This window comes from Trichomycterus rosablanca, chromosome 23 (assembly GCF_030014385.1).
Source record: "Trichomycterus rosablanca isolate fTriRos1 chromosome 23, fTriRos1.hap1, whole genome shotgun sequence".
In the NCBI taxonomy this organism is placed as follows: domain Eukaryota; kingdom Metazoa; phylum Chordata; class Actinopteri; order Siluriformes; family Trichomycteridae; genus Trichomycterus; species Trichomycterus rosablanca.
This window is the reverse complement of record NC_086010.1, coordinates 15,910,257-15,934,453: the sequence shown is the minus strand read 5'-3', so window position 1 is coordinate 15,934,453 and position 24,197 is coordinate 15,910,257. Positions and strand designations below refer to the sequence as shown.

Sequence of the window (24,197 nt, the reverse complement as noted above, 5' to 3'; positions counted from 1 at the left end):
GGGCAGCAACCAAATAGATGAATACAATACAAGAGAAACAATGAACAAGCCATTGTGTAAAACACTATATAATGGTCAGAATCAAAACAGCACAATAATAATAATAATAACAATAACAATACCTGGAATTAATATGGTGACGGCAGCCTGCACCGCCCGTCTGATAATATTATCCATCGCAAACATCCAGTGGGGCTTAATGTGATGGTTCCTCAGCACTTTATTCACCTGAGACACACACAAGGGGACAAAACAAAAACGACTGATTACCCAACCCGAAAAAACACTGAGCACTGGGCACGAACCCATCCTGAACGGGTCGGACAGACGTCGCACCTCTGAGCAATTGAAAGCGGACCGTCCACCTACGACATACCCTTACATACAAACAGTGACCCGAGGCAGGGTTCGAACCTCGATCTCGAGGGCCCTGGAGCTACGCAGCACCTACACTACTCTGTGAAATAATGAAAGTCTCTCAGAACAGCTCTGACTCGCTGAGACTTGGACCACACGAGGAGCCCCAGGATATCATGAACCGGGAGATTGAAAAACTGTGGGCGTGGCCTTGCTCGATTTACGAGCCAATCAAAGCCAATCTGCTGAAAGACGTTTCCCAGACACCAAGAGAACGTACAAACTACCCAATTAAAAAAAACCTCACACAGTGTTGTCTTATAAATGTGACCAAATGTATGTGGACACCTGAACATAAAGACCTTTGGGTTTTGAAGCTTTAGGTCACAATTTATGTTCCAATTCATCCCAAATATGTAAGGTAGGTTTAAGTCCACATCAAAGTCATGTCTTAATTATTCAGTGTCCATATACTTTTGACAACATGGTGTAACTCGGTATTGAATACTAAAAAAGTCCAGTGTTTATTATTTGCTATGCTCGGGAACCTCAAGGTCTCATGGTCAGTTTGGGACACTCACAGAGTCCTGAAAGCCGAACAGAACCAGCTGGATATGGTTGATGGAGGTGCTGTCGAAGTCCAGGTCCAGTTTGAGCTTGGAGATGGTCGAGGCCATGACGCGCCGCTCAGGAGAACGAATGAAGTCCCGCAGGATACAGATGATCTGCTTAATATGATCCACCGACAGTTTCAGCTCCTCGGTGCTGCCCTAAAATCCAGATACAGGCGTTTAGGATCGACGTGTCCATATTTGAAACGTACAGCAGTTAAATATCAAGATCACACCTGCACGTGGTTCTCCAGAAGGTTAGACGTGACCTTATCCTGGTCTTCATTGAGAACTTTGTAGAGTATATCACGCCTCTCGCTGTCTTTCTTCAGAAGGAAGAGGCCCGAGTCGCTGTTCTCGGACGACGCCGGGGAACTACGGTCCTCTGATGTAGGACTCTCATCAGGAACGCTGAAAAAAGCACACTAGGGGTTTAATATGGACAAACGTATTGGGACACCACTTCTATTTTTTGGATTCATGTGATTTTTAGCCATGACGTTTGCTAACAGGTGGAATAAATCACTTATATAAAGGAAACGTGACTCTTACCCCTTTTACACCAAAAAAAACATGGTTCTTGAACCGGTTCTGTTCAGGTTTCTCTGAACCTTAGTGTTCTGTAGAGAACCGCCGCGCGTTTCCACCAGTTTTTGAGAACCAAGCAGCGTCATCATCGGTGGGCGTTACTTACTAAGAGTTAAGAGCAGTAATAACATGGCGGAGTGTGTGGATCATGTGCGAGCATTTGTGCTGCTGTTACAGATGTTTGTTTTTATGTAAAAAGCAACAATCTAACAATCGGTGATAAGAAGACGTGACGTGTTTGTCTCAGTTGTTGTTTTCTTTAGCTTATTAACGTGAGAAGCGTTTTGCGCTTCGGTTTCACCGCGACTCTCGGCACAAATAGCCGATTAGCTCAGCGCTCGACTTGAGCGATAAAACATCATTAAAGTTCCACAACACGAACATCCATCTGTGTGAAATAAACATCAAATCCAGACTAAAATACAACATGCATCTGTGTTTAACTGGATTCACTTCACGTGTGGTGGTTATGCAGCTCGGGGAGTTGAAAAAGCTTCACGCTTTATTTTTCATGTTAAGCGTTTTCCGTTCTGTCCGGGTCACTTTTACCACGTCATATCACGCAGTTCACCTTTTTAAAGGCGCTTTGAAAATATCAGAGGCAAACTGGCTCGAAATGTAATCAGGTGAAGTTTAAAAGATAAAAATGCAGCGATAAGCTCCAGCTGACGCCATCGTTGCTAATGTGCTATGCTGTACAACATGACACGCCCACAGATGGACGTCACGGTTCGGGCTGAAAAACCAAGTATTCCGTGGTGCCAGATTGGCCCGCTAGTTCACTGTCTGGAACCTCTTTTTTCCGGTGGAAACACACGGAACCGGTTCAAAATCAAGTTCGGGAACCAAAACAGGCTCTGTGCCGCGTCGGTAGAAAAGGGGTATCTGAGACTCCGTACTCTGAGGCCTTCAGACTATTCGATTAATATTCTCTTCACACAGAGCCAGTTTTAGTAGAATCTGTTCAGAAAGATAACCATGCACAACCTTTATTTTTCTATTTATTTATGCATTCTGTCCCTTATTCTCCTGATTTAGTGTCACCACGTAAGTCTCCCGATGCTGGGGATCCTGTGTGCAGTCGGCGGATTCGCACATGAGGCTCATCCACTGGTCTGCTAACCAGGGTCCTTACACAGCGTCCCACCCATTGAATCCGGCCTTTTCGCACCAAGTAGACTCGGTGGCACTGCCAGTTGTGCCTGCTGGATGGCGCCCAGCTGACCGGTAGCAATGTAATCTTGTTGGTAATTATATTGTAAATTTACAGTATATTTTTTATAATAGCAGTTGTGCAGTCTGCAGTTTTCTGTTACAAATTTGCCGCATAGGAAAGGTTTTAAAATAAATAAATACTTATACAAGTGGCAGTCAAGCAATAAATATGAAATAGACTGAGTAATAGTTGCTACAATGCTATAGAATGTGAATTATTTAACCGTCAGAGCCTAGAATCTGAAAGACTGGATGAGGTTCTTGTTAAAGAGTTCTACTGTCTGGTTAAGGAAGCAGCCCAGGACTGTTTTTCAAATGGGAAACGGGGCGTCCAACAAGATCTTGGTCAGGTGTCCGAATATTTTTGGCCATAGAATGTACATCAAGGCAGTCCTGGATTTTTAAGTTAATGTATTATTTTGTAGACTTCCATACTTTTCTGAGGCCTTCAGACTATTTGGTTAATAGTGTTTTCAGACAGACAGGCTGGATTTCTTATTATGTGAATTGCGTAGATGTAAAAAAAGTATCAATTGTAACTCCATATGAGTATTAGATTTCAGTTTTTGATTTGTAATGCATTAAAAAAAAACTAATTTTGTCATTATAGGTGATTGAGATTAAAAAAAGCAATTAAATCCATTCCAAATTAAATCCACAACATATACAAATAGGTAGTATATATTAATATCCATGCTACCGTAATGATTGTACTAGTCTCTGCGCATCTTGATGCATGATGTAATCTGTTCCATGACGTTTAAGGCGGCTGGTGTGATAACTATGCACACAGAGGTCCGGGGGTGTCCGGAACAGCCGTGTGTGTGTGTGTGTGTGTGTGTGTAGGTGTGGTCATAAATCGAATTTAAAGAGCGCCCGGAGTGGACCCGCTATAAAAAGACATTATTGCATTAGTGCTGGTCAATAAAGTCCCATTAAGACTTCCCGCACTCTCACACCTGGCCGGACACCGGGACACACGGCGCACCTGTCCGCTCATTCCTCGGTGGAGATTAAACAGCGTAACCATGGCGGTAGGAGCGGGCGTCGGCTGATAACGATTTACAGCCCTGCACCGTGCGCTCGGGTTCTGTACACACGGCGACGCTTCATTGCGCGCGTCCCCCGCGTACCGGGACACGCCGAAATCACCGCAGAGACCGTCTGCTCCTCGTTCCGGACGCGCATACACTCGGTGACCTCCTAAAGTACACGGAACCCTCCCCGAGGGAACACACGTGGATACAAGAGGAACGGCATCCTCATTAAAAACTCAAAAAACGCATCTAGAATTGAACCCGGGATGATGCTGTGCGCCACCCACTCCACTATCTCATGGGCCCCAGTGCAAAAAAAAACCATTATATATAAATATATATACACATATAAACACACACACATCTATCTATCTATCTATCTATCTATCTATCTATCTATCTATCTATCTATCTATCTATCTATCTATCTATCTATCTATAGATAGATAGATATATAGATATATAGATATATATATAGATAGACAAATAGGTAGATATATATAGATAAGATATAGATATATATATATATATATATGGATAGATGATAGATAGATATATAAATAAGATATATATATATATATATTATATATATACAGTATATATATATATATATATAGATAGATTAGATAGATAGATATAGATATATAGATTATATAGATAGATAGATAGATAGATAGATAGATAGATAGATAGATAGATAGATAAGATATATATGGATATATAGATTATATATATATATATACACACACACACACATATACAGGGGTTGGACAAAATAACTGAAACACCTGGTTTTAGACCACAATAATTTATTAGTATGGTGTAGGGCCTCCTTTTGCGACCAATACAGCGTCAATTCGTCTTGGAAATGACATATACAAGTCCTGCACAGTGGTCAGAGGGATTTTAAGCCATTCTTCTTGCAGGATAGTGGCCAGGTCACTACGTGATGCTGGTGGAGGAAAACGTTTCCTGACTCGCTTCTCCAAAACACCCCAAAGTGGCTCAATAATATTTAGATCTGGTGACTGTGCAGGCCATGGGAGATGTTCAACTTCACTTTCATGTTCATCAAACCAATCTTTCACCAGTCTTGCTGTGTGTATTGGTGCATTGTCATCCTGATACACGGCACCGCCATTGGATGCACATGGTCCTCCAGAATGGTTCGGTAGTCCTTGGCAGTGACGCGCCCATCTAGCACAAGTATTGGGCCAAGGGAATGCCATGATATGGCAGCCCAAACCATCACTGATCCACCCCCATGCTTCACTCTGGGCATGCAACAGTCTGGGTGGTATGCTTCTTTGGGGCTTCTCCACACCGTAACTCTCCCGGATGTGGGGAAAACAGTAAAGGTGGACTCATCAGAGAACAATACATGTTTCACATTGTCCACAGCCCAAGATTTGCGCTCCTTGCACCATTGAAACCGACGTTTGGCATTGGCACGAGTGACCAAAGGTTTGGCTATAGCAGCCCGGCCGTGTATATCGACCCTGTGGAGCTCCCGACGGACAGTTCTGGTGGAAACAGGAGAGTCGAGGTGCACATTTAATTCTGCCGTGATTTGGGCAGCCGTGGTTTTATGTTTTTTGGATACAATCCGGGTTAGCACCCGAACATCCCTTTCAGACAGCTTCCTCTTGCGTCCACAGTTAATCCTGTTGGATGTGGTTTGTCCTTCTTGGTGGTATGCTGACATTACCCTGGATACCGTGGCTCTTGATACATCACAAAGACTTGCTGTCTTGGTCACAGATGCGCCAGCAAGACGTGCACTAACAATTTGTCCTCTTTTGAACTCTGGTATGTCACCCATAATGTTGTGTGCATTGCAATATTTTGAGCAAAACTGTGCTCTTACCCTGCTAATTGAACCTTCACACTCTGCTCTTACTGGTGCAATGTGCAATTAATGAAGATTGGCCACCAGACTGGTCCAATTTAGCCATGAAACCTCCCACACTAAAATGACAGGTGTTTCAGTTTCATTGTCCAACCCCTGTATATATATATATATATATATATATATATATATATATATATATATATATATATATATATATATACAGTATATATATATATATATATATATATAATATATATATAGATAGATAAATATATATATATAGATTATATATATATACATACATATGCACACACACATATACAGTATATATATATATATAGAGCTAGATAGATAGATAGATATTGATATATATGTATATAGATGGGCCCCAGTGCACCTACCCCCCCCCCCCCCGGTAGTTACACCCCTGTCTAGTCGCACTAACAAACCTTAGTTTTGCACTTGTGTGAGCCACGTCTCTGTGGCTGACAAATACTGTATAAACAGGTGCAAATACGTCCCAAATGTACCCACAACCTGGTCAGGGTCGCGGAGGACGCGCTAACCTGAGAAAGCTGGACGTCACCGGTTTGATGAGGTTCTCCGAGCCCGATCGCTTCTTCTTCTGGAAGAAGACGTCGTGTTTGGAGTCGCAGTCCGGCGATACGGAGCCCGGCTCGCTGCTGCTGCTCCCGGCCGCCTCGGCCTGCAGCTGGACCGGCAGAGATACGCTGCGGATGTAGTCTGGACCACAAATTCGGAAATGAGTTATTGATCATTGTAGACGTATGAAGCTTGACTTCAAAGCAGTGCAGTGTCCCAATAACAATGCTGGTTACACAGACTTTTTATGTTGGTACGGGCATGGATACATATATACAGTATTGGATAAGTATTATGTGTGCTGTATGTACACCGATCAGCCAAAACATTAGGACCAGCTCTGACACGCCAAGACTCCACAATTGGTGGTGTTTGGTACCAGGACATTGAGGTGGACATGCCCAGCCATTGCTCAGATGTCCAGTTCCAATGCCTTTGACTGGCCTGTGACAGCAATTTGAGCCACAGTAGCTTTTCCATTGGTCAGTAACGGACACCACGGCCTTCACGTCCTCTGGAATCTGTTAGTCCTAGCCAATCAACAACCTGTCAGCGACCCGTGGCTTCTCCCTCCCCCTTGTCGATAAATAATCACCTCTGGCTGGTTCGGAGATCCTTCAGCCCAGTCGTCTGGTCATAATCATTCGACCCCGATCAAAGTCACTCAGGTCTTTGCGCCTGATTATTTGGGAGGTGGTCCTGATGTTTAGTATTATCAGTGTATACATATATGATTTCACAAAGTTAAAAAAAAATTTCAACCAACACGTCACAGAAAAGCTGGAACTGAAAGCACATGACATTTCAATCAAGGTTTTAAAGCAGCACAAAGGACGGGCATGCACAAACCTTGCCAGACTGTGATAAAGCGCAGCCGTGCCCCGGGTCAGCGTCGGAGAGAAAAAAAGACATCATGCAGTTAGAAATATTTATATAAATATCTATGGGCCAAGATTTTTACATTTTAATATACAACAACAAGAGGTAAATGAGGCTAATCATAGCGTTTATAGACGATGAATATAATGACTGTGGGGGGCCCTGTGGTGCAGTGGGTAGCCCTGTAGCCTCACATCAAGTAGGGCCAGGGTTCAATTCCCCAGTCAGGCGATCAGGGTCCTTTCTGTGCGGAGTGTCTGTGTGGGTTTCCTCCAGGAGCTCCGGTTGCCTCCCACAGCCAGACATGCAGTCAGGTCAATTGGAGCTACTAAAAATGGCCTTATGTGTGTGTGTGTGTGTGTGTCCAGTGACAGACTGGCGACCTGTCGGGGTGTTTCCTGCCTTTCGCCCAATGAATCAGAACCACTGAGACCCTGACCTGGATAAAGAGGTGGTAAAACATACAATTAATAAATGAATGGAATCCAAAAATGTATGGACAATAGGTTTTTTCCCAGTACCCAGTAGTACTGTCGACCAGTCAGGTGTTTACACACAGACGTAATTGGATATTCTGTCGGGAGTCCTGGGACCACTGCAACCCTGACCAGAATAATCAGCGGCGGTAATAAAAAATGTTAGTAATTATAATAATAATAATAGGGTGAAGCTGGTAGAGGTCCAGTGGACCTAAGTTTGTTTCTGCATCCAATCATCTGTGTGGGGTTCCGTTCTACCATCCAATAACGTCCAGAAGGTGGATTTGTTTCTCTAATTTGCCTCTTGGTGTAAGTGAAATAAAGAATAATAAAAAATATACTGGATCATGCTCTAGAAGGAACACCGCCACGTTCCTCCGTCCCAACCAACCGGGTAGTAGGATATAGCCCAGGACTGTCATGTTCGTGTCTCTCTGAACCTTTCCCCAGCAGCGGTTCCCCAAGCGCCTAATTAAACACATCCTCGTCCCACACCGGTTTTATCTCTGCTCACAGACACTTGAGGATACCTGAGGGTTTGAATGCGATCTTGTTCTTCTTGCCCTTGATGTTATGACGAACGAACAGGTCCTTGAGCAGATCTCCGGCCGTGGCTCTCTTGCTGGGATCGGGCTCGAAGCAGCGCAGGATGAAGGACTTGGCCTCGGGGGAGAGCGACTCGGGGATCTCGGGGTGGATCTTGAACATGCCGACCTGCCGTTGGAGACAGTATTGAAGTTAACAATGTGTTAGAAAGCAACAAGCTAATGCTCAGGTGTCCAAAGACTTTTGGCCACACAGTGTATATCAGCTCAGGTCTGCTGAGGTTGTTTTAAATGATGAGCTGAAATCCATAATGAGAGGCATGATGTTAAACACCTGTTAGTAATGGGCGTGGTTAAAACACCTGAACTCAGTAACTAGGAGAGGTGTCCGCATACTTTTGGCCATATAGTGTACAGTCACAATGATTATGTGGTTAACTGATTATGAGACTAAGCCTGCTAGATTCAACTCCACCACTGCCAGTCCCAATTCCAGATGTAAAAATACCAGATGTTCAAATGATGCAGTTACCAAGGAAACAAGAACACACCTAGGTAACACTGTCCAAATACTTTTGGCCATATAATGTATATAGTCACAACAATTATGAGTGTAATTGATTATGAGACTAAGCCTGCTAGATTTATCATCAGGTCAGCCAATAAACTCCACCACTGCCAGTCCTAATTCCAGATGTACAAATACCAGATGTTTAAAGGATGCAGTTACTAAGGAAACATGAACATGTGTAGAAAACGCTGTCCAAATACTTTTGGCCATATAGTGTGGCTACTTAGACTAAGCTAGCTAGATTTATAATCAGGTCAGCCAATAAACTCCACCACTGCCAGTCCTAATTCCAGATGTACAAATACCAGATGTCCAAAAGATGCAGTTACCAAGGAAACAGGAACACACCTAGAAATCGCTGTCCAAATACTTTTGGCCATATAGTGTATAATAGTCACAATGATTATAAGGGTAAGATAGCTAGATTTATCATCAGGTCAGCCAATGATTCCAGATGAGTCCCAATTCCAGATGTAAAAATACCAGATGTTCAAAAGATGCAGTTACTAAGGAAACAGTAACACACCTAGGTAACACTGTCCAAATACTTTTGGCCATATAGTGCAAAGATTATGTGGCTATTTAGATCATGCTAGCTAGATTTATAATCAGGTCAGCCAGTGATGAGTCCCAATTCCAGATGTAAAAATACCAGATGTAGGTATGAAGGATGCAGTTACCAAGGAAACAAGAACACACCTTAATGATGTACCTACCTTGAACATGGCCGCCTGGGGCTCCCCGAGCTCATGGAATGGGGGTTTGCCCGTCGCCATCTCTATGATCGTACACCCCAGGGACCACATGTCAGCCGGAGCCCCGTAACCCCGGGGCCCTTTATCGATGATCTCAGGGGCCATGTACTGCAGGGTACCTAAACACAAAACCGATTTATTAATAAAGACAGAGTGTATTCTGTATGTGTTATAACAGTGTGGCTTCGTAGTAAGAGAGTGCAGATGCTAGACTGGCCTGCACCTAAAGTCTTATATCCAGCTTGTATAGCAGCCGGAGTCTTTAAATCCTGAACGATTACTGAGACACTACTAAAGAGAAAACCCAAATTTTTTGAAGCATCTTGCAGCTTATATTTGATTTCTGGCTCTTAAACTAGTGCTACCAACCTGGCCGGGCATCCAAACAGGTACAGTTGGCTTTGCCTGAGGTAAAGGAAGTCAAACGGGCTCCGTTGCTAATGAACAAATGTCTGGTTGGGGCGCCTGGACTAGCGGTGGGGTATTCGCAGAGTTCACAGCATGTTGCTCCGTACGCGATACGGCTCTCTCCGAGACCCCATCACAGCCAGATGATATGACGTGAGGCTTTCTTGACCAACATTAGTGCCCAGGCATACGACTGCTCTTTTGACTGGGCACAAATTCCCACAGACACACTTCCAAGTCTTTGTTGTAGCTGAATACCAGTTGTTTTTGAAATTTGACTTCCAGCAAGCTTATGATCAGGTGTCTAAATATAGCTTTGCTTGCTCAGGGGCCCAATTGGTGACAATTTGGCAGTGGTGGGGCTTGAACCAGCAACCTTCTGATAACAGTTCAGCACTGAGCTCACACTGCTTATATTTATTAATATGAATGATGTACCACATGACCACATGACTTTTTGGAGAGCTTTCTTGACCAACATTAGTGCCCAGGCATACGCCCGCTCTTTTGACTGGGCACAAATTCCCACAGACACACTTCCAAGTCGTTGCTGTAGCTGAATACCAGTTGTTTTTGAAATAGGACGTAGCTTATGATCAGGTGTCCAAATAATTTGACCTTGCTCAGGGGTCCAACGGTGACAATTTAGCAGTGGTGGGGCTTGAACTAGCAACCTTCTGATACCTGTTCAGCACTGAGCTCACACTGGTTATATTTATTAATATGAATGATGTACCACATGACCTCTTTTTGGAGAGCTCTAGGTCCAAACTCAAAACTCCCAAAAGCAGAACACCTCAAAACAGGCCAGTAGGTGGATTGGCAACGCCCAATTTGTCCTACCTGTGAGAGTGACGCTTCAACATTAATCAAGCTGACGCTGTAACTGAAGATTAACGATGAATAAATAACGTTTCCACGTCCTTCGCGGAGGGCCCCCTCCCTACACCATGTTCTAACCTGCACATGCAAATCTGTGCTCTATTTGTGATCTTCGCAGTGCACCTGCTGCCTGCTCCACCGGGCGGTAATTAAACACTCTCCGGTTACAGCCACGGGCCTTCACGTTCAGTCGTGGAGACCTGGCCGGGTGCTCAAGACGTACCACGACGTACCACGCCTGAGGGATGGAAGCTTCTAAAGCTCCTGCTGTCAGGTCTAGGTGTCGGTACGAGCCTTCGAGGTATACGGAACGTTCCGTAAGAGTCCTTATTTTAGCTGGGCTTATCCGTTCCTCCCTCCCTCAGACACAGCCACTCGTGTCTCTTGACCCGCCAGCCCGGCTGATAACACCACCAGAACTACAAGAGCTTTATCTCCATGCAGATGCCAGGAAAAGCACAGCGACAAGCCTCTGTGACTGGAAGAGCGACTGGAATCTGGGATCCCTTCCAGAATCACACCACATATGACTGCCAATGTTTAATCGAGAGCAAAGGTCGCACAAAATCCAAATTCACTAATAGAAAATAAAGGAGGGAGAAGAGACAGGACGTTTAGATTGATCCACCTGTGAAGGTCTCGGTGCAGGGGTTGACCCCGGCCAGCCTCTTCGACGTGCCGAAATCCGAGATCTTCAAAACGCCGCTGTAGGTGTTGACTAAAACGTTGTCCCCCTGTCAAAAAAAACCCCCACACACCTTTAATTAATAAGTGGGAAATGTTACATACTGCAGCTTTAATTAATAAGTAGGAAATGTTACATACTGCAGCTTTAATTATTAAGTAGGAAAAGTTACATACTGCAGCTTTAATTATTAAGTAGGAAAAGTTACATACTGCAGCTTTAATTATTAAGTAGGAAATGTTATATACTGCAGCTTTAATTAATAAGTGAGAATGTTACATACTGCAGCTTTAATTATTAAGTAGGAAATGTTACATACTGCAGCTTTAATTATTAAGTAGGAAAAGTTACATACTGCAGCTTTAATTATTAAGTAGGAAATGTTACATACTGCTGCTTTAATTATTAGGTAGGAAATGTTACATACTGCAGCTTTAATTATTAAGTGGGAAATGTTACATACTGCAGCTTTAATTAATAAGTAGGAAATGTTACATACTGCTGCTTTAATTATTAGGTAGGAAATGTTACATACTGCAGCTTTAATTAATAAGTGGGAAATGTTACATACTGCAGCTTTAATTATTAAGTGGGAAATGTTACATACTGCAGCTTTAATTAATAAGTAGGAAATGTTACATACTGCTGCTTTAATTATTAGGTAGGAAATGTTACATACTGCAGCTTTAATTAATAAGTAGGAAAAGTTACATACTGCAGCTTTAATTATTAAGTAGGAAATGTTACATACTGCAGCTTTAATTAATAAGTGGGAAATGTTACATACTGCAGCTTTAATTAATAAGTGGGAAATGTTACATACTGCAGCTTTAATTATTAAGTAGGAAATATTACATACTGCAGCTTCAATTAATAAGTGAGAATGTTACATACTGCAGCTTTAATTATTAAGTAGGAAATGTTATATACCGCAGCTTTAATTAATAAGTGGGAAATGTTACATACTGCAGCTTTAATTATTAAGTAGGAAATGTTATATACCGCAGCTTTAATTATTAAGTGAGAAATGTTACATACTGCAGCTTTAATTAATAAGTGGGAAATGTTACATACTGCAGCTTTAATTAATAAGTGGGAAATGGTACATACCGCAGCTTTAATTATTAAGTGGGAAATGTTACATACTGCAGCTTTAATTATTAAGTGGGAAATGTTACATACTGCAGCTTTAATTATTAAGTGGGAAATATTACATACTGCAGCTTTAATTATTAAGTAGGAAATATTACATACTGCAGCTTTAATTAATAAGTGGGAAATGGTACATACCGCAGCTTTAATTATTAAGTGGGAAATGTTACATACTGCAGCTTTAATTATTAAGTAGGAAATATTACATACTGCAGCTTTAATTAATAAGTGGGAAATGGTACATACCGCAGCTTTAATTATTAAGTGGGAAATGTTACATACTGCAGCTTTAATTATTAAGTGGGAAATGTTACATACTGCAGCTTTAATTATTAAGTGGGAAATGTTACATACTGCAGCTTTAATTATTAAGTGGGAAATGTTACATACTGCAGCTTTAATTAATAAGTGGGAAATGGTACATACCGCAGCTTTAATTAATAAGTAGGAAATGTTACATACTGCAGCTTTAATTAATAAGTGGGAAATGTTACATACTGCAGCTTTAATTAATAAGTGGGAAATGTTACATACTGCAGCTTTAATTAATAAGTGGGAAATGTTACATACTGCAGCTTTAATTATTAAGTGGGAAATGTTACATACTGCAGCTTTAATTATTAAGTGGGAATTGTTACATACTGCAGCTTTAATTAATAAGTGGGAATTGTTACATACTGCAGCTTTAATTAATAAGTGGGAATTGTTACATACTGCAGCTTTAATTAATAAGTGGGAATTGTTACATACTGCAGCTTTAATTAATAAGTGGGAAATGTTACATACTGCAGCTTTAATTAATAAGTGGGAAATGTTACATACTGCAGCTTTAATTAATAAGTGGGAAATGTTACATACTGCAGCTTTAATTATTAAGTGGGAAATGTTACATACTGCAGCTTTAATTATTAAGTGGGAATTGTTACATACTGCAGCTTTAATTAATAAGTGGGAAATGTTACATACTGCAGCTTTAATTAATAAGTGGGAAATGTTACATACTGCAGCTTTAATTAATAAGTGGGAAATGTTACATACTGCAGCTTTAATTATTAAGTGGGAAATGTTACATACTGCAGCTTTAATTATTAAGTGGGAATTGTTACATACTGCAGCTTTAATTAATAAGAGGGAATGTTACATACTGCAGCTTTAATTAATAAGTGGGAATTGTTACATACTGCAGCTTTAATTAATAAGTGGGAAATGTTACATACTGCAGCTTTAATTATTAAGTGGGAAATGTTACATACTGCAGCTTTAATTAATAAGTGGGAATTGTTACATACTGCAGCTTTAATTAATAAGTGGGAATTGTTACATACTGCAGCTTTAATTATTAAGTGGGAAATGTTACATACTGCAGCTTTAAATAATAAGTGAGAATGTTACATACTGCAGCTTTAATTAATAAGAGGGAATGTTACATACTGCAGCTTTAATTATTAAGTAGGAAATGTTACATACTGCAGCTTTAATTATTAAGTGAGAATGTTACATACTGCAGCTTTAATTATTAAGTAGGAAATGTTACATACTGCAGCTTTAATTAATAAGTGGGAAATGTTACATACTGCAGCTTTAATTAATAAGTAGGAAATGTTACATACTGCAGCTTTAATTATTAAGTAGGAAATGTTACATACTGCAGCTTTAATTAATAAGTAGGATATGTTACATACTGCAGCTTTAATTAATAAGTAGGAAATGTTACATACTGCAGCTTTAATTAATAAGTGGGAAATGTTACATACTGCAGCTTTAATTAATAAATGGGAAATGTTACATACTGCAGCTTTAATTATTAAGTAGGAAATGTTACATACTGCAGCTTTAATTAATAAGTGAAAATGTTACATACTGCAGCTTTAATTATTAAGTAGGAAATGTTACATACTGCAGCTTTAATTATTAAGTAGGAAAAGTTACATACTGCAGCTTTAATTATTAAGTAGGAAATGTTACATACTGCAGCTTTAATTAATAAGTGGGAAATGTTACATACTGCAGCTTTAATTATTAAGTAGGAAATGTTACATACTGCAGCTTTAATTATTAAGTAGGAAATGTTACATACTGCAGCTTTAATTAATAAGTGGGAAATGTTACATACTGCAGCTTTAATTAATAAGTGGGAAATGGTACATACCGCAGCTTTAATTATTAAGTAGGAAATATTACATACTGCAGCTTTAATTAATAAGAGGGAATGTTACACACTGCAGCTTTAATTATTAAGTAGGAAATGTTACATACTGCAGCTTTAATTATTAAGTAGGAAATGTTACATACTGCAGCTTTAATTAATAAGTGAGAATGTTACATACTGCAGCTTTAATTAATAAGTGGGAAATGTTACATACTGCAGCTTTAATTATTAAGTAGGAAATGTTATATACTGCAGCTTTAATTAATAAGAGGGAATGTTACATACTGCAGCTTTAATTATTAAGTAGGAAATGTTACATACTGCAGCTTTAATTAATAAGAGGGAATGTTACATACTGCAGCTTTAATTATTAAGTAGGAAATGTTACATACTGCAGCTTTAATTAATAAGTGAGAATGTTACATACTGCAGCTTTAATTAATAAGTGGGAAATGTTACATACTGCAGCTTTAATTATTAAGTAGGAAATGTTACATACTGCAGCTTTAATTAATAAGTGAGAATGTTACATACTGCAGCTTTAATTAATAAGTGGGAAATGTTACATACTGCAGCTTTAATTATTAAGTAGGAAATGTTACATACTGCAGCTTTAATTAATAAGTAGGAAATGTTACATACTGCAGCTTTAATTATTAAGTAGGAAATGTTACATACTGCTGCTTTAATTATTAAGTAGGAAATGTTACATACTGCAGCTTTAATTATTAAGTAGGAAATGTTACATACTGCAGCTTTAATTATTAAGTAGGAATTGTTACATACTGCAGCTTTAATTATTAAGTAGGAATTGTTACATACTGCAGCTTTAATTATTAAGTAGGAAATGTTACATACTGCAGCTTTAATTAATAAGTGGGAAATGTTACATACTGCAGCTTTAATTATATGGGGCACTTAGGTGGCACAGCAGTAAAGCACACTATTACCGCTGACTAATGCTTGGCTAATGCCCAAGAGAAATCGCCAAACAGCCTAGCCATTGAGAGGTGCACTTGTCAGAGCGCTCTCAGTGCAGGTCCCAAACCTGGATAAAAATAGGAGGGCTGTGACAGAATGGGCAAGTCTGGTATGTGGACCAGATCTGCCCGAGGCGACCCCTAAATATGGGAGCAGCCTACTGTTCTTTAATCGTTAGTAAGTTAATGTATTTTCCCTACAGGAAGCTACTGAACCTTGTTAGCTAGCATCATTTTATCACTGTAGGTGAATCAAAGCACTCCTGGATACTTAAATATAAAACTCACCTTTATATCCCGGTGGACGATCTGATTTTCGTGCAGGTACCGTAGTCCTTCCAGGATTTGTCGGGTATAGAAGATGATAGTGGCTTCTTTTAGAGGACCCCACTTAGACCGGAGCAGTGCTGAGAGACTACCTGCATGTGGAGACAGAGGTGACCGCTATAACGTACGTAAACAAAATAGGTACCAAAAGTCAAGCCAAATGTTACATACTGCAGCTTTAATTAATAAGTAGGAAATGTTACATACTGCAGCTTTAAACAATAAGTAGGAAATGTTACATACTGCAGCTTTAATTAATAAGTGAGAAATGTTACATACTGCAGCTTTAATTAATAAATGGGAAAAGTTACATACTGCAGCTTTAATTAATAAATGGGAAAAGTTACATACTGCAGCTTTAATTAATAAGAGGGAATGTTACATACTGCAGCTTTAATTAATAAGAGGGAATGTTACATACTGCAGCTTTAATTAATAAGTAGGAAATGTTACATACTGCAGCTTTAATTAATAAATGGGAAATGTTACATACTGCAGCTTTAATTAATAAATGGGAAAAGTTACATACTGCAGCTTTAATTAATAAATGGGAAAAGTTACATACTGCAGCTTTAATTAATAAGAGGGAATGTTACATACTGCAGCTTTAATTAATAAATGGGAAATGTTACATACTGCAGCTTTAATTAATAAGAGGGAAAAGTTACATACTGCAGCTTTAATTAATAAGTAGGAAATGTTACATACTGCAGCTTTAATTAATAAATGGGAAATGTTACATACTGCAGCTTTAATTAATAAATGGGAAAAGTTACATACTGCAGCTTTAATTAATAAGAGGGAATGTTACATACTGCAGCTAATAAGAGGGAATGTTACATACTGCAGCTTTAATTAATAAATGGGAAAAGTTACATACTGCAGCTTTAAACAATAAGTAGGAAATGTTACATACTGCTGCTTTAATTAATATGTAGGAAATGTTACATACTGCAGCTTTAATTAATAATAAGAGAGTTTTCTAGCTGGTAGGGAACGCAGTACCTCCAGGAACCTGCTCCATGAAGATCTTGATGTATCCGTCCTCAGACACGGACCCCAGGTACTGAACGATGTTCCTGTGCTTCAGGTATTTGTGCAGGGCGATCTCCTCGTGCAGCGGCTGCGAGTACCTGCGCACATCAGCCTCACGGTTATCGGAAGCTAACGGAGAACCTAACAAAGCACACAGGCTCCTCTGAGCCGTCGTCCTCACCTGCTGTCTCGCTCGGGAATCTCCTTGATGGCGATTCGAACCTGGTTGCTCAGGTCTCTGCCGGCGTACACCACTCCGTACGTACCCCGGCCGAGCACCACTCTGTCCCCGTTCTCGTTGTAGTCGTATTCGTACTGTGACACGAGAGGGGATTGAAGTGTGAGACATCTAGTATCCTGACCAGGGTCTCAGATGGTCTGAGGCACACACTATATGGAGAAAAGTATTGGGACGCCCCTTCTAATTCTTGAATTTATATGTTTTAGCCATAAATATTGGAAATAAGGAAAATTATATTCTTCTGTATTTGCAGCAACAATTTAGGGAAGGCCCTTTCTGTGCATTGTATTTGTAGTCTGGGCATGAATTAGTAGTTGATTGAATAGCTTAGGTGGCGCAGCGGTAAACCACACTAGGGCTCTGGCGACTAGTGTCTGTAGGGGATGAACAATGAACAGGGTGATCAGGGTTCCTGGAGCAATTGCCGTCTCAGGTGGAAGATTGTGTCGTCTACACAGGGGTGGATGTTCACGAATGGAAGTGCTGGGCTCTCCACAGACAACACTGCACTCTGAGAGACTCCACCCCTAGCAGGTGAAAAGAAGCGATCGGCAGCTACACACGTGTTACACGTATACACTAATCCTATAATAGCACTATATATATATATATATATATATACAGTGTATCACAAAAGTGAGTACACCCCTCACATTTCTGCAAATATTTTATTATATCTTTTCATGGGACAACACTATAGAAATAAAACTTGGATATAAGTTAGAGTAGTCAGTGTACAACTTGTATAGCAGTGTAGATTTACTGTCTTCTGAAAATAACTCAACACACAGCCATTAATGTCTAAATAGCTGCAACATAAGTGAGTACACCCCACAGTGAACATGTCCAAATTGTGCCCAAAGTGTCAATATTTTGTGTGACCACCATTATTATCCAGCACTGCCTTAACCCTCCTGGGCATGGAATTCACCAGAGCTGCACAGGTTGCTACTGGAATCCTCTTCCACTCCTCCATGATGACATCACGGAGCTGGTGGATGTTAGACACCTTGAACTCCTCCACCTTCCACTTGAGGATGCGCCACAGGTGCTCAATTGGGTTTAGTCCATCACCTTTACCCTCAGCTTCCTCAGCAAGGCAGTTGTCATCTTGGAGGTTGTGTTTGGGGTCGTTATCCTGTTGGAAAACTGCCATGAGGCCCAGTTTTCGAAGGGAGGGGATCATGCTCTGTTTCAGAATGTCACAGTACATGTTGGAATTCATGTTTCCCTCAATGAACTGCAGCTCCCCAGTGCCAGCAACACTCATGCAGCCCAAGACCATGATGCTACCACCACCATGCTTGACTGTAGGCAAGATACAGTTGTCTTGGTACTTCTCACCAGGGCGCCGCCACACATGCTGGACACCATCTGAGCCAAACAAGTTTATCTTGGTCTCGTCAGACCACAGGGCATTCCAGTAATCCATGTTCTTGGACTGCTTGTCTTCAGCAAACTGTTTGCGGGCTTTCTTGTGCGTCAGCTTCCTTCTGGGATGACGACCATGCAGACCGAGTTGATGCAGTGTGCGGCTTATGGTCTGAGCACTGACAGGCTGACCTCCCACGTCTTCAACCTCTGCAGCAATGCTGGCAGCACTCATGTGTCTAGTTTTTAAAGCCAACCTCTGGATATGACGCCGAACACGTGGACTCAACTTCTTTGGTCGACCCTGGCGAAGCCTGTTCCGAGTGGAACCTGTCCTGGAAAACCACTGTATGACCTTGGCCACCATGCTGTAGCTCAGTTTCAGGGTGTTAGCAATCTTCTTATAGCCCAGGCCATCTTTGTGGAGAGCAACAATTCTATTTCTCACATCCTCAGAGAGTTCTTTGCCATGAGGTGCCATGTTAAATATCCAGTGGCCAGTAGGAGAGAATTGTACCCAAAACACCAAATTTAACAGCCCTGCTCCCCATTCACACCTGGGACCTTGACACATGACACCAGGCAGGGACAACGACACATTTGGGCACAATCTGGACATGTTCACTGTGGGGTGTACTCACTTATGTTGCCAGCTATTTAGACATTAATGGCTGTGTGTTGAGTTATTTTCAGAAGACAGTAAATCTACACTGCTATACAAGCTGTACACTGACTACTCTAAGTTATATCCAAGTTTCATGTCTATAGTGTTGTCCCATGAAAAGATATAATGAAATATTTGCAGAAATGTGAGGGGTGTACTCACTTTTGTGATACACTGTATATATATATATATATATATATATATACACACACTAATATATACACACACTGTATATATATATATATATATATATATATATATATATATATATATATATATATATATATATATATATACAGTATATATATGCAGTAAATATAGTAGTCATTGATATAGCCCTATATATACAGTATATATACTGTAGTATATATATATGTGTGTGTATATATATACTGTATATATATATATATATATATATATAATCCTAATCCATTTTATATATACACAGTATATGTAGTAGTCATAGATTAGCTCTATACACACTAATTATATAGTAGCACTATATATATATACACAGTATATACAGTATAGTAGTCGTATATATATATACAGTGTATCACAAAAGTGAGTACACCCCTCACATTTCTGCAAATATTTTATTATATCTTTTCATGGGACAACACTATAGAAATAAAACTTGGATATAACTTAGAGTAGTCAGTGTACAACTTGTATAGCAGTGTAGATTTACTGTCTTCTGAAAATAACTCAACACACAGCCATTAATGTCTAAATGGATGGCAACATAAGTGAGTACACCCCACAGTGAACATGTCCAAATTGTGCCCAAAGTGTCAATATTTTGTGTGACCACCATTATTATCCAGCACTGCCTTAACCCTCCTGGGCATGGAATTCACCAGAGCTGCACAGGTTGCTACTGGAATCCTCTTCCACTCCTCCATGATGACATCACGGAGCTGGTGGATGTTAGACACCTTGAACTCCTCCACCTTCCACTTGAGGATGCGCCACAGGTGCTCAATTGGGTTTAGTCCATCACCTTTACCTTCAGCTTCCTCAGCAAGGCAGTTGTCATCTTGGAGGTTGTGTTTGGGGTCGTTATCCTGTTGGAAAAATGCCATGAGGCACAGTTCTCGGGGGCAGGGGATCATGCTCTGTTTCAGAATGTCACAGTACATGTTGGAATTCATGTTTCCCTCAATGAACTGCAGCTCCCCAGTGCCAGCAACACTCATGCAGCCCAAGACCATGATGCTACCACCACCATGCTTGACTGTAGGCAAGATACAGTTGTCTTGGTACTTCTCACCAGGGCGCCGCCACACATGCTGGACACCATCTGAGCCAAACAAGTTTATCTTGCTCTCGTCAGACCACAGGGCATTCCAGTAATCCATGTTCTTGGACTGCTTGTCTTCAGCAAACTGTTTGCGGGCTTTCTTGTGCGTCAGCTTCCTTCTGGGATGACGACCATGCAGACCGAGTTGATGCAGTGTGCGGCGTATGGTCTGAGCACTGACAGGCTGACCTCCCACGTCTTCAACCTCTGCAGCAATGCTGGCAGCACTCATGTGTCTATTTTTTAAAGCCAACCTCTGGATATGACGCCGAACACGTGGACTCAACTTCTTTGGTCGACCCTGGCGAAGCCTGTTCCGAGTGGAACCTGTCCTGGAAAACCGCTGTATGACCTTGGCCACCATGCTGTAGCTCAGTTTCAGGGTGTTAGCAATCTTCTTATAGCCCAGGCCATCTTTGTGGAGAGCAACAATTCTATTTCTCACATCCTCAGAGAGTTCTTTGCCATGAGGTGCCATGTTGAATATCCAGTGGCCAGTATGAGAGAATTGTACCCAAAACACCAAATTTAACAGCCCTGCTCCCCATTTACACCTGGGACCTTGACACATGACACCAGGGAGGGACAACGACACATTTGGGCACAATTTGGACATGTTCACTGTGGGGTGTACTCACTTATGTTGCCAGCTATTTAGACATTAATGGCTGTGTGTTGAGTTATTTTCAGAAGACAGTAAATCTACACTGCTATACAAGCTGTACACTGACTACTCTAAGTTATATCTAAGTTTCATGTCTATAGTGTTGTCCCATGAAAAGATATAATGAAATATTTGCAGAAATGTGAGGGGTGTACTCACTTTTGTGATACACTGTATATATATATATATATATATATATATATACTGTATATACACACATACATACACACACACACACACACACACACTAGCCCACACAGGACATCCCTAGCTGTATTCACTCCTAATTACTGGTCACTGACCTCCAGAGTGTCTCCGTCTCCCTCTCCCTCCAGCTCCACAGCGTTCCCCGATCCATCAGAGATCAACTCCTTCACCATAGAGCAGAACCTACAAGGATTACATATTGATTTATCTCTGATGTTTCAGGAGGGACTTTCCTGCTATGCTCTAACGTTAACTGACGTTCTTACCTGCCGCACTGTTCCTCGGTTGAGAAATAGATCTGAAAATCATCCGAGTTGTCGTGCACGTACAGGAAGCAGCAGCGCTCGTCGAATTTGGAGATGCTGAACAGGAAAACAAATGATCGTTAAAGTTTGAATGCCACAGAACTGAGAGAATCAACCCCTAATAATATATGTTGGTTCAAAGTTTTATGTGTGAACTGGAAGCACTCAGCAAATCATCCTTCAGTAGTGAAGCTGTCTCAACCAAACAGCAGAGGGCACGATTGGACAGCGGTAGTGGAACCCTTTCAACCTCCTACCCTCAGGCACAGCCAATTGTGCCAGTCAGATGGCCGGTCAGGTTAATAGCACTTTGTGGACAGCAGATTTGACCACTCAAATGCCCTGTGATGGACTGGCGCTGGGTATATTCCTGCCTTGCACTCAGTAATTTCAATTTGTGCCACCTTCCCTCACTATAGGGACCATAAGACGGTAGTGAAAGAAACATAAACAGCACTTTGCCCTTCTTTTCCCATCTGTCAGGTTATCAGTTTGATTTTTTTAAATTATTCATTCATTAACTTTAATTTCATCAATCGCTTTATGCTGGTTGGGTCAAGGCGGGTCCGGTGCAACGGGAAAACACTGGGTGCTAAACAGGGCGGCAATCCAGTCATGTCTGCGTAGACGCCTTGCAGGCTGATAGCGAGAAGTGTTTACCTGATTCCTTTGATAGATGAAGCTGTGAAGTTCCATTCATGGATTCCTTTCTGTATAAGGAAATCAGAAAGTCAGATTATAATCACACTCAGATTTAATTCGAATTATTATTTTATTAATAAACACACCAATATTTGGACTCCTTAGTGTCCGAATTTTATTAACAATGCAAGTTTAGGGGCGGTTGTTCAGGCATCATTAACCCTCGTGTTCTATCTGGGGCCCTTGAGAGACCAGAGCCTCTTTAACAGCTCACAGAATATCCTGAGCCTTTTTACTAATATTGTGTTCCAAACACCCCCAAATGTATACGCTTATGTCTGGGGTCTTAAAGACGCCCCCTAGAATACATGATTAAAGCCAGCAGATTCTCACCAAGTTTACAGTTAGGTGTCCACAAACTTTTGGCTACATAGTGTGGCACCTTTCCATCTATATATAGAGCCTGTCGTCCTTATACCTCTACCATTAGAATGTAATGGGTGCAGATTTCATTAATGACATTGATTATATAGAATGTAGTAATCACTCGTACATCACAAACACAGAAAGTATCGATTACATTAACCACTCTGATGTATTTTTTTTAGCAGAAGTACTGACCGTTTCAGCAGGAGAAACATGCCAGATGGACACGTTCTTCTCTTCAGCTTCACTGTTGATGGACACGTACGAAGGTTGGTACACTTTGGTGGGCTCAAGAATCAACACCTTTACAATGGAACGAAACAGCAATCAGTGCTCATTGTCAGCTCAGTATCTATGTCATCTTTTATGTTTGGATAGTAATTATAGTATAATACTGTTATAATGATATGGCAGGTGTGTTTACACAAATATATTAACACTATTTGTTTTGCAATGCAATGTTCAACAAGATCATGGTCAGATGTCCGAATACTTTTGGCCATATAGTGTAGCAAACAGTAATCAAGAGCGGAGTTAATCCTGCGCTATTATGTCCCCCATTGTAATCAATACAATACATACATGAAAAGAGAAAGGGCAAGGTTTAACGTTACAATATAATATAATAGCTTCAGCACTGTGGTCTGTTTTGAATATGGAGGCTATAAATAGGTGTGTTTAGTTTTCAGTACCGGGAAGCGCAGGCTGTTGGTGGTTCCTTGTGTCGCCTCTACGATAATGTCCATCCAGAAGTTGAGTCTCTCTCTCTGAGGCGAATGCTCCATGTTCTGCTTTTTAAAGTGCTGGATCAGCTTCAGGTTTTGCACCACCGAGCGTAAATACCTGAGAGAGAAGCGGTGGGGGAAAAAAAAGCTAATTACAAATACGAATTGTGGAATAAATATAAATTGTCGAACATTCAGCTACTCAATCCACCGACACAATGACTCATAACACAGTCCCAATGCTTTCTCTCTTGGTGAAGAATCATGTTAATGAACCGACTCTCTAGATTCAGCTTCAAATGAAGTGGACGCTGAAAGTGTCAAAGGAGTCAAGGAATCGACTCCATGTGTGTTGATTCACCTACTCAATCCACCAACACAATGATTTATAACACAGTCCCAATGCTTTCTCTCTCAGTGAAGAATCATGTTAACGAACCGACTCTTTAGATTCACCTTTAAATTAAGCAGAAACTGAAAGTGTCAAAGGAGTCAAGGAATCGACTCCATGTAAGGTGATTCATCTACTCAATCCACCG

At 40.9% G+C, this 24,197-nt stretch overlaps 1 protein-coding gene across 1 annotated transcript in view; it reads right to left on the bottom strand.

Annotated features, from left to right (window-relative positions):
* Positions 1–24,197, bottom strand: part of map3k15 (mitogen-activated protein kinase kinase kinase 15) — a 45,928-nt gene that overhangs the window by 7,216 nt on the left and 14,515 nt on the right. Inside the window, exons 11-25 of the mRNA XM_062985328.1 lie at positions 23,626–23,776; positions 23,129–23,236; positions 22,526–22,575; positions 21,827–21,922; positions 21,656–21,743; positions 17,292–17,425; positions 17,081–17,208; positions 16,037–16,167; positions 11,411–11,516; positions 9,454–9,611; positions 8,152–8,335; positions 6,227–6,404; positions 1,205–1,379; positions 939–1,127; positions 123–228 (exon numbers count right to left, since the gene is read on the bottom strand). Of these exons, the coding sequence (XP_062841398.1) occupies positions 123–228; positions 939–1,127; positions 1,205–1,379; positions 6,227–6,404; positions 8,152–8,335; positions 9,454–9,611; positions 11,411–11,516; positions 16,037–16,167; positions 17,081–17,208; positions 17,292–17,425; positions 21,656–21,743; positions 21,827–21,922; positions 22,526–22,575; positions 23,129–23,236; positions 23,626–23,776 (1,982 nt within the window). The remainder of the gene's footprint in view (positions 1–122; positions 229–938; positions 1,128–1,204; positions 1,380–6,226; positions 6,405–8,151; positions 8,336–9,453; positions 9,612–11,410; positions 11,517–16,036; positions 16,168–17,080; positions 17,209–17,291; positions 17,426–21,655; positions 21,744–21,826; positions 21,923–22,525; positions 22,576–23,128; positions 23,237–23,625; positions 23,777–24,197) is intronic.